Source organism: Hibiscus syriacus, unplaced genomic scaffold (assembly GCF_006381635.1).
Source record: "Hibiscus syriacus cultivar Baekdansim isolate YM2019G1 unplaced genomic scaffold, ASM638163v2 tig00003721_pilon, whole genome shotgun sequence".
Lineage (NCBI taxonomy): Eukaryota > Viridiplantae > Streptophyta > Magnoliopsida > Malvales > Malvaceae > Hibiscus > Hibiscus syriacus.
In genome coordinates this window covers 1,565,219-1,579,224 of record NW_024061981.1, presented here as the reverse complement: position 1 = coordinate 1,579,224, position 14,006 = coordinate 1,565,219, and the positions used below count along the sequence as shown (strand labels likewise).

Sequence of the window (14,006 nt, the reverse complement as noted above, 5' to 3'; positions counted from 1 at the left end):
TTCAAAAAATAGAGAAAATAGAAAAAAAACAAAACGAAAAGAAAGAAAGAAAAGTTGTTTGATGTTTGTTTCATATTTTTGCATTATTTTACTTTACTTGACTTTGTTTATTTCCTGGACTTTGTCCTCACCTTTACCTAAGCCTTGTTACAACATATTCAAAACCCTTTGATTATTGCATCTTGTTCTAACTAGTAGTGAAGATTTGATTTTCTTACAGGCTTATGATTATATCATGCTTGGTTCCGACTTTGAGCATTTTTACATTCAAAACACATTGAGTGATTTGAGTGAATCTTTGAGAGGTATTGAGTTTGGTTGCATTGAGATTAATGGATGCCATAATTTTGTGTAACTTGATCCAACTTGTGCTTTCCAATTGATTGATATCTTAACTTGGATGATTGTTGTGAACTTGACTTGCATGTCTTTCTATGATGTGAGACTTGATGAAGAAAGATAAATGGAGTTTGGACTTGTTTGATTGAAGCATGCTTGAGGAGAAGCATGAGAGTGAGGGGAAATTTAATGAGTGTTTTAAATTGTATACATTTACTTGTTAATTTTCCCATATTGTCGATTTATTTATACTGATTTGGTTCTGTTTCACTTATTTGTGTGCAGGAATCTATTTTCCAGAACCAGCAATAAGATAGGCACATTCTGTATCTTTTATTATCTGATCGTGGTTAGAAACATGGGAACGATCTAGGGCACGACATAGTCTGACATGGTAGCTTCCAGAAGATCCAGTCAGCAACAATAGTTACTAGAAGCAGTCCAATCAACATTATAAGAGGAGAGTATGAACGAAATCTTTAGAAATTTAAATTTAATTTTGAATTCAAAAACACTTGGGATTTATCTTTTAATGTTTAGGGTAATTTGTCTTTGAATTTTTATGTTATCTTTAGGGTTTTAGAAAGTTATAAATACTCATTTAGGTAAAGCTTGAAATACACTTGAAATAGATTTGTTTTTAGTTTCATTTTATTTTTATAAATGTTTTTTTTCGCTTTTAAAGTATTCATTCAATTTCTATCATGCTTAGCTAATTGAAAAACACTTAATATCTTCGTATTACATTATCAATTTTTTGCAAATTTAGATTGGCAATCGATATTTCCTTTAAAAATCTTAACACTTTCATTTCAAAAAGAGTTTGTTGGTCTAGATGTTGTTTTGATTTGAAGTTGAGATGGATGATTGGCTTATAACACATTCGACTTCCTATGAGGGAAATTAAGATCGAATTCGATTCTCAATGAGACAACATAATATTAGTCGATCACTTCCAACGCTTTAAACTAATTTGGTGCTAACGGAGATCGTCATAGTTAGTCCAAACAAGGACTGGATTTCAAATATTGACTTGGGAATATCAGTTTACCATATAGAAAAATAAGTTCCAAGGGTTGGACCTTATAGACTGTAATCGGCATGAATCCCAAAGTAAATTCTCTTTTGATGATCGAATTAAACTGAGGCAAAGCAAAACTTGAGACTATTTACATTTATTTGATTTTTTAAAATATTTATCTTGTTTTACTTTTCTTTCAAATCCTGGTTTCTTTTCTTTTAATTTCACAACCCCCTTTCTTTTCTTTTTTTTGTTTCAACATGATCGAAACAATTCAACATCAGAAGCTCCTTAGTCCCTGTGAATTGACTCTTCTTTTCTTTACTATATTTAATTTCATTTTTATTTATTTTATTTGAGAATAATGAATTTTATTTGTCAATTACGACATATATCAGTCAGTTCAATTAGGAACATACAGAAAATTTTATACCAAAAATATAAAATTATAACAGAAATTTATGTGTTCGAAATTACAAAATTTCAAAAGTTGTAAAATTAAAAATGGATATAAAAATACAAAAAATATCTAAATTACATGAGAATTGTTACACTCTCTCAATCCTACTGACATAATTAAGACCGAAAAGAATGTCGATAATAGCTGCTTCTGTTTTTGCTCGATTTACAAAGTGGAGCGTTTGTACCAAGAGGACATTAGATCGGGAAACCATAATTTGTTCCTCGAAACTGCCACCTAATCATGTTGTGAGCAAGAAGAGCCAACCATACCAATATCTGAAATATTACCAATCTCCACTCTGCAGCAAAGGAAGTAGAGATGATGAATGAAGCCAGAGTCTTTGCACTAGACTTCAGTTTTGCACGCACAACATTTCTCATACTCTGAGGTAACATATTGTACAGAGCGTCTCTTAAATTGAGGCCGATCATGTGAGGCGCATCCAACAAGTGCTTGGTATTGAAAACATATAGTTTAGAATAAATTTTATAGTTACTAAATAATGACTCTATCTTTGTGGTGTAAGCACCGATAAACCTTAAAGATCCAGTGTTGATCATCTTGCTGTTGTCAGAATTTGGAGAATTACTTCCGATCGACACACATCTTTTAAAAGGATATGAACATGGTATTAGAGTCGAAAATGAATCTTTGGCCCTGAGCGAGAGATAGGGACTATTATTTCCATATAAAGACACCGATTTATTAGTTTGAAAGACATTTTTTATCATCTCGAGTATTGTCAAAAGTGATCTCAACAGAATCCAGACAACATAATCATATGTTTAAATCCATGGAGACATCTCCCGTAGTTGTTTTACTTCTCACCGCTGCAACATTACTTTCCTTCGACACTTAAGTAATTTATCCCGGTCACACTCAACATTTCTCTGCATCATTCTAAAAGTTCGCTCGAGCCTGGCTAAGGATGTTTCCAGAGTGCTGAAATTGTCTATGATCTCATTCAGTGCAAGATCCATAAGGTTATTTTCGTCATCGGATACAATTATTCGGATTCCTACTGAGTTTGTGATCTGTTTCCTTAACTTGGAGATCTCCCCATCATCCAAAAAATGCCACAAACTCACTACCTTTGACATCAAACTAGTAACTTCAAATGCCAAGATTCCAACCACCTCTGAACTATTCTTCCTTGGATTCAACCATAAACCACCAAATCACAAGCTCATCACCAATAAGTTTGTCCCTTAACATAAAACAATTTGTCAGCAAAAAGAAAACATCAATGCAATAAGTATAGCAGTAAAAAGGTTACACCTCAAATTAAAAGGCATATAAACTTACAGGTGTAAAAAAGCAAAAAAGAAAGGTTACATCCCTTTGAAGCAACAATTAAGTGAAGAAGAACAATTTGGTTTGGTTTCACACATAGAAAAGATGCGACTAATGAAGTTTAGCAAAGAAGAATGCATGGTTACTGTTGGAAGACTAAGTGTGTACATGGCTTTCAACTAAGTGTGTGCATGGCGTGCATGGTACGGACTCAAGCAGACTCACATTCTCTAGGGTGAGCTAAACATAGGGTTTTTAGGTTATTAGCTCAGCACGGTTAAGACTGTTAGATCTAACAGCTTTTCAAATACTTCTTGATTCAACAATTGTGTGCTATAAAAGCAATATAACTCAACAAACTTGAATATGAAAATAAAATTATAATTGTTTATTTATTTCTTACTTTCTCAATATGGTATCTTTCGCTAAGGGTCCTGGGGTTTTTGTTTTCTTGTTGCGTCTTCCTTGAAAGGTTTGTAGTTCTCTCGGTGGTCGGAAGTTCCTCATCGTCAATCCTTATGTTTACAAATAAGAAGGTCAACGTTATCTTGGACGAGACAAACTTCCTTCTTTGGAAATAGTAGCTTCTTCTTACGATGCGTAGTCATCGTTTGGAGCGACTTCTCAATGGTATGATGCCGATTCCACTTGAATTTGTTGTTGATGTTAATGGTGCATCTGTTGTTAACGAGGACTTTTAAAATTTCATGGCATAAGATAGTGCTCTTGTCTCATAGCTTCTGTCGACGATTAGGGCTTCTCTCTTCCCTCAGTTTGTTGGTGTTGTGTCTACGACGGCTGTTTGGAGCACATTTATTCAATTCTTTGCCAACAAATCCACGACAAAGGTGATGAATATACACTACAAGCTTCAATCATTGAGGAAAGGTGATGATTATATGTGTGTATATCTCACTCGTATTAAGGAGGTTTGTGATGCCCTTGCGTCATATGGCAGTCTAGTTTCACAAGTGGAGCACGTTGTTAGTATTTTGAAGGGTTTACCGAGAGAGTATCAATCATTTATGGTTGTGATCATGTTTAGCCCATATACACTCCATCTTGATCGGATTTACTTCATATTGATTGATGAGGAGAGATAACTAGCTGGTTTTGATTCTTAGCCTGAGAATTTTCCTATGAGTGCCAATGTGGTTTAGGCACAAGTGCACACCGACTCCACTGGATCTGGTTATTGACTCGGGTGCTACGCATCATGTCACTCTTGATGCTTCTCATATTGCTCACCAAACTGATCTTAATGGTCCATATAATCTCTTGGTTGGGAATATAACTTTACTTAATGTAAAGTTGATTGGTCAATTTGTCTTTCGCTCATCTTCTCAAGCTTTGTTACTAACCGATTTGTTACATGTGCCTAAAATCACTAAACATCTTCTCTCGGTGTCGAAGCTCGCTAGGGATAATCACATCTTTTTTGAGTTTCATACTGATGTTGTTGTGTTCATGATGAAGTGACGGGCAAAGTTCTGCTTCGAGGAAAGCAGCAAGGGGGTCTTTATACTTTTACTTTGGACAGTCAACCAACTACTTGTAATAATGTAGAGGTTTTTTCAGTGAATGGTTCTTGTAATTCACTTGAACTCTGGCATAAAAGATTAGAACATCCATCTTTTTCTACCTTGAAATTGGTTTGTAAGTCCATTGATGTTAACATTCCAAATAATGCAAATCAAACTTGTGTTGCTTGTTGTTTAGGTAAAAGTCACATATTGCCTTTTATTGATTCCACTACAGTCTATGATAAACCTTTTCAGCTTGTCTTTACTGATCTTTGGGGCCCTTCACCTGAACCCTCGACTAGTTTTCGTTATTACATTTCCTTTGTGGATGCTTGCACTAGACATACATGGGTTTATTTGTTGAAGGACAAGTCACAAGCCATAATTGCTTTTCGGTTGTTACAAAGAATGGTTCAGACTCAGTTTTCTTTACCAATCAAAGCAGTACAAAGTGATTGGGGTGGAGAATACATAAATTGGTCCAATGACTTAGCTCAGGCATGTGTCTTGCATAGGGTTACTTGTCCTCATACTTATGCACATAATGCGGCCGTTGAGCGTAAGCATCGACATTTGATTGAGTTAGCACTAGTGTTGTTGGCACAAGCATCTCTTCCAATCTGGTTTTGGTTCTATGCAGTTACTACAGCTACGTATCTTGTGAACATATTGCCAACCAAAGTCTTGGATGATGTTTCTCTTTGAGAAACTGTTTGCAAAAAAACCTGACTACAAAGCCAAGCAAGTGTTTGGCTGTAGATGTTTCCCACACCTTGGAGCATTTCAACCTCACAAGTTGATGCCACGATCTAAAGTGTGCATATTTTTGGGATATAGCTCTCATCATCGAGGGTTTCAATGTCTTGACTCAAATGGTAGTGTTTTTTATTAGCAGTCATGTCAAGTTTGATAAACTCGTTTTTCCTTTTGCAGTGGATAAACATGGTATAAATCATCGGGTTTTATGCTCCCCACGATTAGCAGAACTTGAGATTATTACTGAACAACGCAATGAGTTTCCTCAAGTGGTGGCACTGTCGCAGGGTTCTACTAATAAATCATCTCAGTTAGTTGATATTGTGGGTGAAGTTGGTCGTGGTTTTGAATTGGGTATTGAAGTTGAGCTTCCTGATCAATCGACTGATGTTCTATTTCACTGTAGTGCTCCAGTCACCAGTGATGCTAACGCTCATGAAAATATATTAACCTCTTTGTAACACCCCTAACCCGTATCCGACCCGGATACAAGTCCGAGATGTCACATTGACTTTTCAAAACATTTACTTTTACAAAAGAATAAAATTTCTAACTTTTATTAAAACAAAATGCATAATTTATACCATATAGATAAAAAAAAGTTTACAGCTTATCAGAGTTTATACAATTTAAACATTTTATCTACATGCCAACTACTTTCTTTATAACAAAATACATATTATTCATATACTTTTCTGATATGATCTTTAGAAAGGAGAAGCTGACCTACCTTGCCTTGCCTATAATTACTTTGCTCCCTCTTTTTGCTTCATGGAACCTACGTGTGAAACACTCACACACTAAGTCGATGACTTAGTGAGGCATTAAACTTATAAAGCTAATTCTAACTACTTAATCATGCATGAACATGTCATACAATTCTATCACCCAAAACAATATAACATTACATGTAATCAAATGCACACATATACATATCTTGTCAATATCATCAATAACCTCATTTCATCATCAATATTATATTCATTCATATCTTTTAGTTATTTATTCTTATACTTAACATTCTTCACTATCATATGATATATTTGACCAAACAACACATTTCATATCACAAAGCATATACATCACATAGATGGTATTTATTATTATCCCTTTATTAGCCCATGTACACATGTGAGAACTAAAGATATTTGAGTACATAGAGGTTGTGCACATATGAAGTCACCACAACTCGTATAAGGGTCCACTGAGTGGCATGTGAAATTTGTCCCGAATGACCTCTGTATATGTCCTGAAGGACCTGTGTTACTATGCCCCGAAGGACCTATGTAACCCTCGACTCTTAGCATGCCAACTATATCTCTAGCTCTCATGACACATAACATGGACATTATCATTTATACTTGTCACATAACTTGTATCACATATCATATACATATAACCACGTAGATAACTTTTCGCATAACTTATATAAACTTCTCATGTCATTCCATACTTCTTGTCACATTGCTTATATCTTATTCTTATGTCTTGTACATATATTCACATGTTCATATAATCAACGAATTCATCACACACATATATATACTTATTTCATTTCACATGTAGTCTCATAACTTCTCCTTGTGTAGATCATATAACATTCTCCTATCTCATAGTTATATATCTATTACATATACTTGTATTCACATAGTTTATATTCTTCTTTTCATAATCACATATGTCCGGTTTAATAAAATATATCATAAATGTATATAATAACTTATATCATATACTATAGTTTATCTTTCACTCTCTTATATTCACATAAATCACATAACCTATGTAATACTTATGCACATATATTACTTCTATTATTTCATTTATAGGCTAATTCAATCTATTTATTTTATTCAATTCCATATAGTTCCTATAACCTTCTCATATGGCTCTCTCTCTCTCTCTCTCTCTCTCTCTCTCTCTATATATATATATATAATTTAACCCATATGTCACAATTTTATTAAGCACATGAATTTTCCCAATATAGCTTATCTTATATGTTCGTATAATCACTTATGTTCAATTCTCCTAATTGATATACTATTATCATATTTTCCTATAGGTCACTCTTATTTAGTTTATTTCACTTCTCATTTAATCATATAATTCTATTATACTAGTGTACATAAATGATTACACAACCATGTACTTGCCTAACTCATGTTCCTATTATTTATATAACCTTTACACATGCTTACCTAGCTCATATCATTTCTCATTAACTCACTTTTATCATATTCTCATATTATTACATACTTTGTCTCATATACATGTATTCACATAGTCTCATAATTCATTATCATATGGTTTATATTTTGTTCTCATATGATCAAATATCTCATGTAGAACATCGATCACACAACTCATACAATAACATGTCAACACATATACTCATGAACACATACAAATCATAACAAACACATGCTTGTATTCATGAATTCATACACTTTAATATGGAAATAGACTCATCTCAAGTCTTATTTCTATAAAACTTCATATACCTAATAGTAAGCACTCACCTGACCTCACTAGTCAATACCAATCTCTTATCTCTTTCTCGATGACTACTACTTGGTCGACTTGTCTGGACTTTGCTCTCGATCGTTATCTACACGAATATACAATCCAATAAATATCATAATTCAAATTACTCGCAAAGGTTCTTACTATTGCAATCTAATCACATCACTAATCTCGAATTTCCAGCTCAAGTAATATCAGTACTACAAGCATAGTACTGATACCCTTATGTTTGTAGTATCGATACCCTTCCACGGTATCGATACCTCAATTCGATTATATCATCCTTATTTCAAAATGGTACCGATACTTGCTAGATGGTATCGTTAGCCTCAGTATCGATACTGCTCCTTTGGTATCGATACTCTATGAACAATTATATGAATTTATGACTTATGGTATCGATACTCATTCAACCAGTATCGATACCCAAGCACCAATTATAACTCATTTTCTCTTTGAAGTATCGGTACTTGATGAACAGTACCGATACCCCCTGCCTATAATTCATTTATCTTACCCAAAATTCTTACCAAACTTACTTAATTCTTCTACCATAACCTCATTTAGTCCTTTAAGCTTAACTACACTTATTATAACCAACTTAGATCACTTTAACTCATCCTAATATCCAATATTCCATCTACATACTTGAATTCAACAATCAAGCCAATAAATCAATATGTTCCAAACTCATTTCTAACACTTTGAATTTCTTATTTCAACTTATGACAAGTCAAATTTAACTTCCAAATCCATCTACTCCTTCTTTTTCAATAATTCACTTAAAAACTCATTTTACTTAATCTCTCATAACTTGTTCATCTTTGAGTTTTTACTTATCTTTAAACTTCCTTAAGTTTTCTTACTATCCCAAAAATCAAAACCCATCATAAAATTAAGGAATAATCAACTTGTAAGAAACTCATCTTTTAAATGAGCTCACAGGAAGAAGAAGAAGAAACTAGTTGAAGCTCTCCCGATTTTTCTTTTCCTTTTCCCCACATCTCCACGTGGTTATGTCCTTATAAAGGGAAAAATAAAAATATTTCTTATGAAATGACCATTATACCCTTAATTCATTAAATATTTACTTAATAGTTCTTCATAAAATATTCTCAATTTAGTCCCTAAACTTTTCAATATTTCAAAATCAGACCTCAAAGTTTTAAAACTTCTATTTTAGTCACTAACCCTAATTTTGGGACGTTACACTCTTCTTGAAGACATTAGTGATAATGGTTAGTTACTTGTAGTTAATACTCATCCCATTGTTACTAGAAGTAAGCATGGCATTTTCAAACCAATGATGTTTCTTGCTGAAATAGACTCTACTATACCTACTGATATTCATCAGGCTATGCAGACTAATCATTGGGCAGCTACTGTTCAGGATGAATTAGTTGCTCTGCAACAAAATGGGACATGGTAATTAGTTCCATTGCCAGTTAGGAGAAAAACAGTTGATTGCAAATGGTTATTCAAGCTGAAGCATAATCCCGATGGCACAGTTCACCTTTACAAAGCTCATCTTGTTGCCAAGGGTTTTCTGCAAGTGCCTGGAAAAGATTTCAAAGAAACTTTTATCCAGTGGTTAAGTTTCCAACCTTGAATGTTGTTTTATCTCTTACTGTAATAAACAAATGGCCACTACTATATGTGGATGTTAACAACGCCTTCCTACATGGTGATTTGAATGAGGAAGTATTCATGCAACAACAACCTGGTTTTGAAAAAATTGTTGAGGATGGCACCAAGCTCGTATATAAGCTTCACAAAGCTCTATATGGGTTGCGTCAAGCGCCCAGGAATTGGCATACCAAGCTGAAAGATAGCCTCGTGCAAATGGGGTTTTGTGCATCAAAGGCTGATACATCACTGTTTGTTTCTCTTATTCATGGGGAAGTTACATATATACTTGACTATGTAGATGACATTGTTGTTACTGGCCAGTCAGTTATTGTAAATGAACGAGTGGTTTATTCACTTCATGGTAATTTTTCATTGAAGGACCTTGGTGATTTGTATTATTTTTTGGGAATTGAGGTTCAACACAGTGATAAAGCTTTAGTCTTGTCATAGAAGAAGTTTTTTTTAGAGTTGTTAGAGAAGACTGGCTTGTCAAAAGCTACACTTATTAGCACTCCTATGATTCTCTCTAAAAAGCTCCAACGAGATACCAGAGAACTGCTTGAAAATGCTCGTGAATTTAGAATCATGGTTGGAGCGTTGATGTATATCTGTCACACGAGACCATACATTATGTACAGTGTGAGCAGGGTAGCTCAATTTATGCATAAGCCACGCGAGAGTCACTTGTTGGCTGCCAAACGTATCTTGCGATACCTAGCTGGAACAGTGGAGTATGTATTATTTTTTAAACCATCTAAGGAAGCACTACGTGTGGTGGCATTTGCTGATGTTGATTGGGGTGGCTGTGTGGATGATCGAAGATCGATGTCAGGTCATTGTGTGCTAGTTGGTGGTAATATGGTGTCATGGAGTACAAAGAAGCAGAAGGTTGTTTCAAGATCTACCATGGAAGCAGAATATCACAATCTAGCTGATGTTGCTGCAGAAGTTGCTTGGATTGATGCTCTGCTAACTGATCTTGTAGTGGTTAGACAGGAAAAACCCATAATCTGGTGTGATAATAACAGTGCAATATCTTTGAGTGCAAATCCTGTTCATCATGCTCAATCCAAACATGTGGACTTAGATGTTCATTTTGTGATGGAGAAAATAGCTGGGAATCAGTTATGTGTTAGCTATGTTCCTGCTGCTCATCAACTTGAAAATAGGCTCACAAAGCCATTGTCCAAAGAAGCTTTCACAATGTTTCGTGAGAAAGTGTGTGTGTTTGCTGAAGCAAAGAGAAGAAGAAGAAGCAGGGAGAATGTTGGAAGACTAAGTGTATGCATGGCGTGCATGGTACAGACTCAAGCAGACACACGTTCTCTAGGGTGTGTTGTGTTGTAGATGAGCTAAACCTAGGGTTGTTAGGTTGTTATCTCAAAGCGGTTAAGACTGTTAGATCTAACAACTTTTCAAATACTTCTTGACTCAGCAATTATGTGCTATAAAAGCAATGTAACTCAGCAAACTTGAAAATGAAAATGAAGTTATAGTTGTTTCCTTATTTCTTAATTTCTCAAAAGTTATAAGCGTGAAAAAGACAAAGGAAGAGACAAAAAAAACTTGAAATCGGTGGAACCGAAGCTAAAAATGGAAAGGTAAAGTGAGGATAGTTTTGGGTTTATGTTGGTGGATATCAAGGAGGATATTTGATGCATAAATTAAAGCCATTGGAGGATCGCTTCATTCCATTATGTGGTTTGTTTCAAGTTAATCTCAAGTGAGCATTTTTTGAAGAGCATATGCTTTTCCTTAAGCATTGGAAATCGATCCGTCCAGTTTCAATGAACTCCATGGCCATACATTTCTTAGAAAAAGAAACAAATTCAAGCAAATGTGACCCTTATAATTTTTTATTGGAATTTACGGTCTTAAACTTGAAAGATAGTTAAATTTATCGGTCTAAGATAGAGAGAAAAACAGAGTTCTTAAGTTATTTTCGGTGGTAGACCAAAAAAAAAGTCCAGTCAAATTCGAATGAATATGATATGATATGTTCATATCACAATTTTACAACTATAAATAGAGAAATGAATATGATATTTTCATCGTTTGGGTATTGAATAATTATGTGTCAAAGCCCATAATACAACATTTATAAACTTACTTATAACAATTTGATCCAAGTGAGAAGCAAAGTTTTCTGCAATTATTTTTGGCATATTCCATCTCAGCCCGTTATCAAAAACTTCGAAGATATTGGAGCCAAAAGTTTGAAACTTTGCAACGCCAGGTGGCAAAAACCCAGAATAACAACGTGGCAGACAAGAACCTTCCAGCACCACGTCTCGATTCTTCTTTCAAGTACTTTCTAGTATCTGATTCTAATGTCTGTCTGTATTCGAACAATATCCACTTTCTAGCACTTTCGCTTTCTCTATATAAATTCTCAACTCCAATCCAAGCTCATGTATCGCGGGAGAAACATAAGAAAAACCAAGATATATATTTCAGATAAGAAAAGGGAAGAAATGCAACCAGTAGACAAGAAAGCGGGAAGGGCAGAAATGACATCTCGGAACCTAGACACCCGTAAGTACTTGGAGAGGAAGTTGGAGGACAAAGGGATACAAAGGAGGGAAAGGCATCCGGCTGACGGTATAGGGATCGGCCGGCCACCTCCGAAGTCGGGTCACGGAGGAAAGTACACGTGGGAAGGACCAAATGGGGCGGCGAAGAACGAGCTGACGGCGGTGCCACCAGCCATAGACGACAAGAACCCTAACTACGTGGACGAGGAGGAAGAAGAGAAGGTTGTGAGCGACGCGGGTGAGCTTGTGGTCGGAGAGGTGGACGTTGCAAAGGCTGCTGAGGATCGAAAAGGGGTTGCTAGAGTTGAGGTGGATCCTCACCTCGAGGTTTATTTAATTTGATTTGATATGATTATGTGTGCTTTGGGTCGTTCTGCGGTGCGGCGCCTAAAAAACGGCTAATATACGGCGTGACCGGTTAAACAAGTGACCGGTTAAAATTTAGACCGGTTATGTTATATTATTTAACCGGAAATATTATAAAGTACAATAACATACTAGGTAGCGCTTATATAATGTAATAGGTAGCGCTTATATTTACCTATTTTATAAGTAAACCAGTATATTTATACCGATAGCATTGCAAATTTACCTATTACATTATATTATATTGAAAGTGTCCATACTTTTTATAAAAAGGATCGATACTTTAACAGTGTTTCATGTTTTCCACCTACAATATTGATTTAATAATTTCATTTGCACAAAAAATTATTTGATTGTTTTGATATTTTATAAAATATTATTTAGAATTTTTAATTTAATAATAATATACCGTAACGTAAAAATAAATCATTAGACGCCTATAATTACTAAATTAATATCTTAAAACTCACTCAAAAGATAACCTTAAATTAATGTTTTCCACAGTGAAAAAAGTATGGACACTTTTATAAAAAGGATAGACACTTTACAATATAACCACTACCTATTGCTTGGCATCATATGAGATTTGGATTTTGATTTCCTTTTGCTTGGCACCAAATGAGCTTTGGATTTTGATGAGCATCGGAAGTATTTCCTTGTTTATGATTTGGGTGGTACTCAACTTATGATTTTAGTTGCTATTTGTTACATTTCTTGTATACCACCCAGATCATACGCCCGAAACGTTTCTGACGCTTTAAAGTTGACCAAAAAATAAAATGGTCGGGATTTCCCTCGCGTTTATACGTTGGAAAAAAAACAATGGAAATTAGGAATAATCAATGATAACATGCATATTGGCTTGGGCTAATATTTATAGTGGAGCCGAAATATATATTGAAATTCAAACTCAAATTGAAATTTAAATTCAAACTCCAATTACATATGAAATGAATTTGAAATGCAGTGTTAAATTGAACATGAAAATTGCATAATTGTTTCATACTGTTCAAGTAACATGCTTTATGAACCATCAAGCTAAAAGACAATATTGATTGAGTTCAAAGCTGAGTTGTGAGTTGATGGAGTTGTCACACTTGTCACATGGTTGGAATAAAGTACTCACATGCGAGATAGATACCTATTACATTATATAAACGATACCTATTACATTATATAAGGGCTACCTATTACATCATATGTTTACCTATTATATTGAAAGTGTCCATACTTTTTATAAAAAGGATCGATACTTTTTTTAAAACTTATGTAATTTATGTTTCAATTTTTTTAACAGTGTTTCATGTTTTCCACCTACAATATTGATTTAATAATTTCATTTGCACAAAAAATTATTTGATTGTTTTTATATTTTATAAAATATTATTTAGAATTTTTAATTTAATAATAATATATACCGTAACGTAAAAAATAAATCATTAGACGCCTATAATTACTAAATTAATATCTTAAAACTCACTCAAAAGATAACCTTAAATTAATGTTTTCCACAGTGAAAAAAGTATGGACACTTTTATAAAAAGGATAGACACTTTACA

The 14,006-nt window shown here is 34.2% G+C and overlaps 1 protein-coding gene across 1 annotated transcript; it reads left to right on the top strand.

Annotated features, from left to right (window-relative positions):
• The first annotated feature begins 11,977 nt into the window (after window positions 1-11,977).
• On the top strand, window positions 11,978-12,427 carry LOC120181616. Its single transcript, XM_039186708.1, has one exon. The coding sequence runs from the start codon at window positions 12,022-12,024 to the stop codon at window positions 12,421-12,423; it is 402 nt and encodes a 133-aa protein (XP_039042639.1). The 5' UTR covers window positions 11,978-12,021; the 3' UTR covers window positions 12,424-12,427.
• The last annotated feature ends 1,579 nt before the right edge of the window (window positions 12,428-14,006 follow it).

Coding starts and splice junctions, on each gene's coding strand:
- LOC120181616 (XM_039186708.1), top strand. CDS start 12,022: ATGCAACCAGTAGACAAGAAAGCGGGAAGGGCAGAAATGACATCTCGG.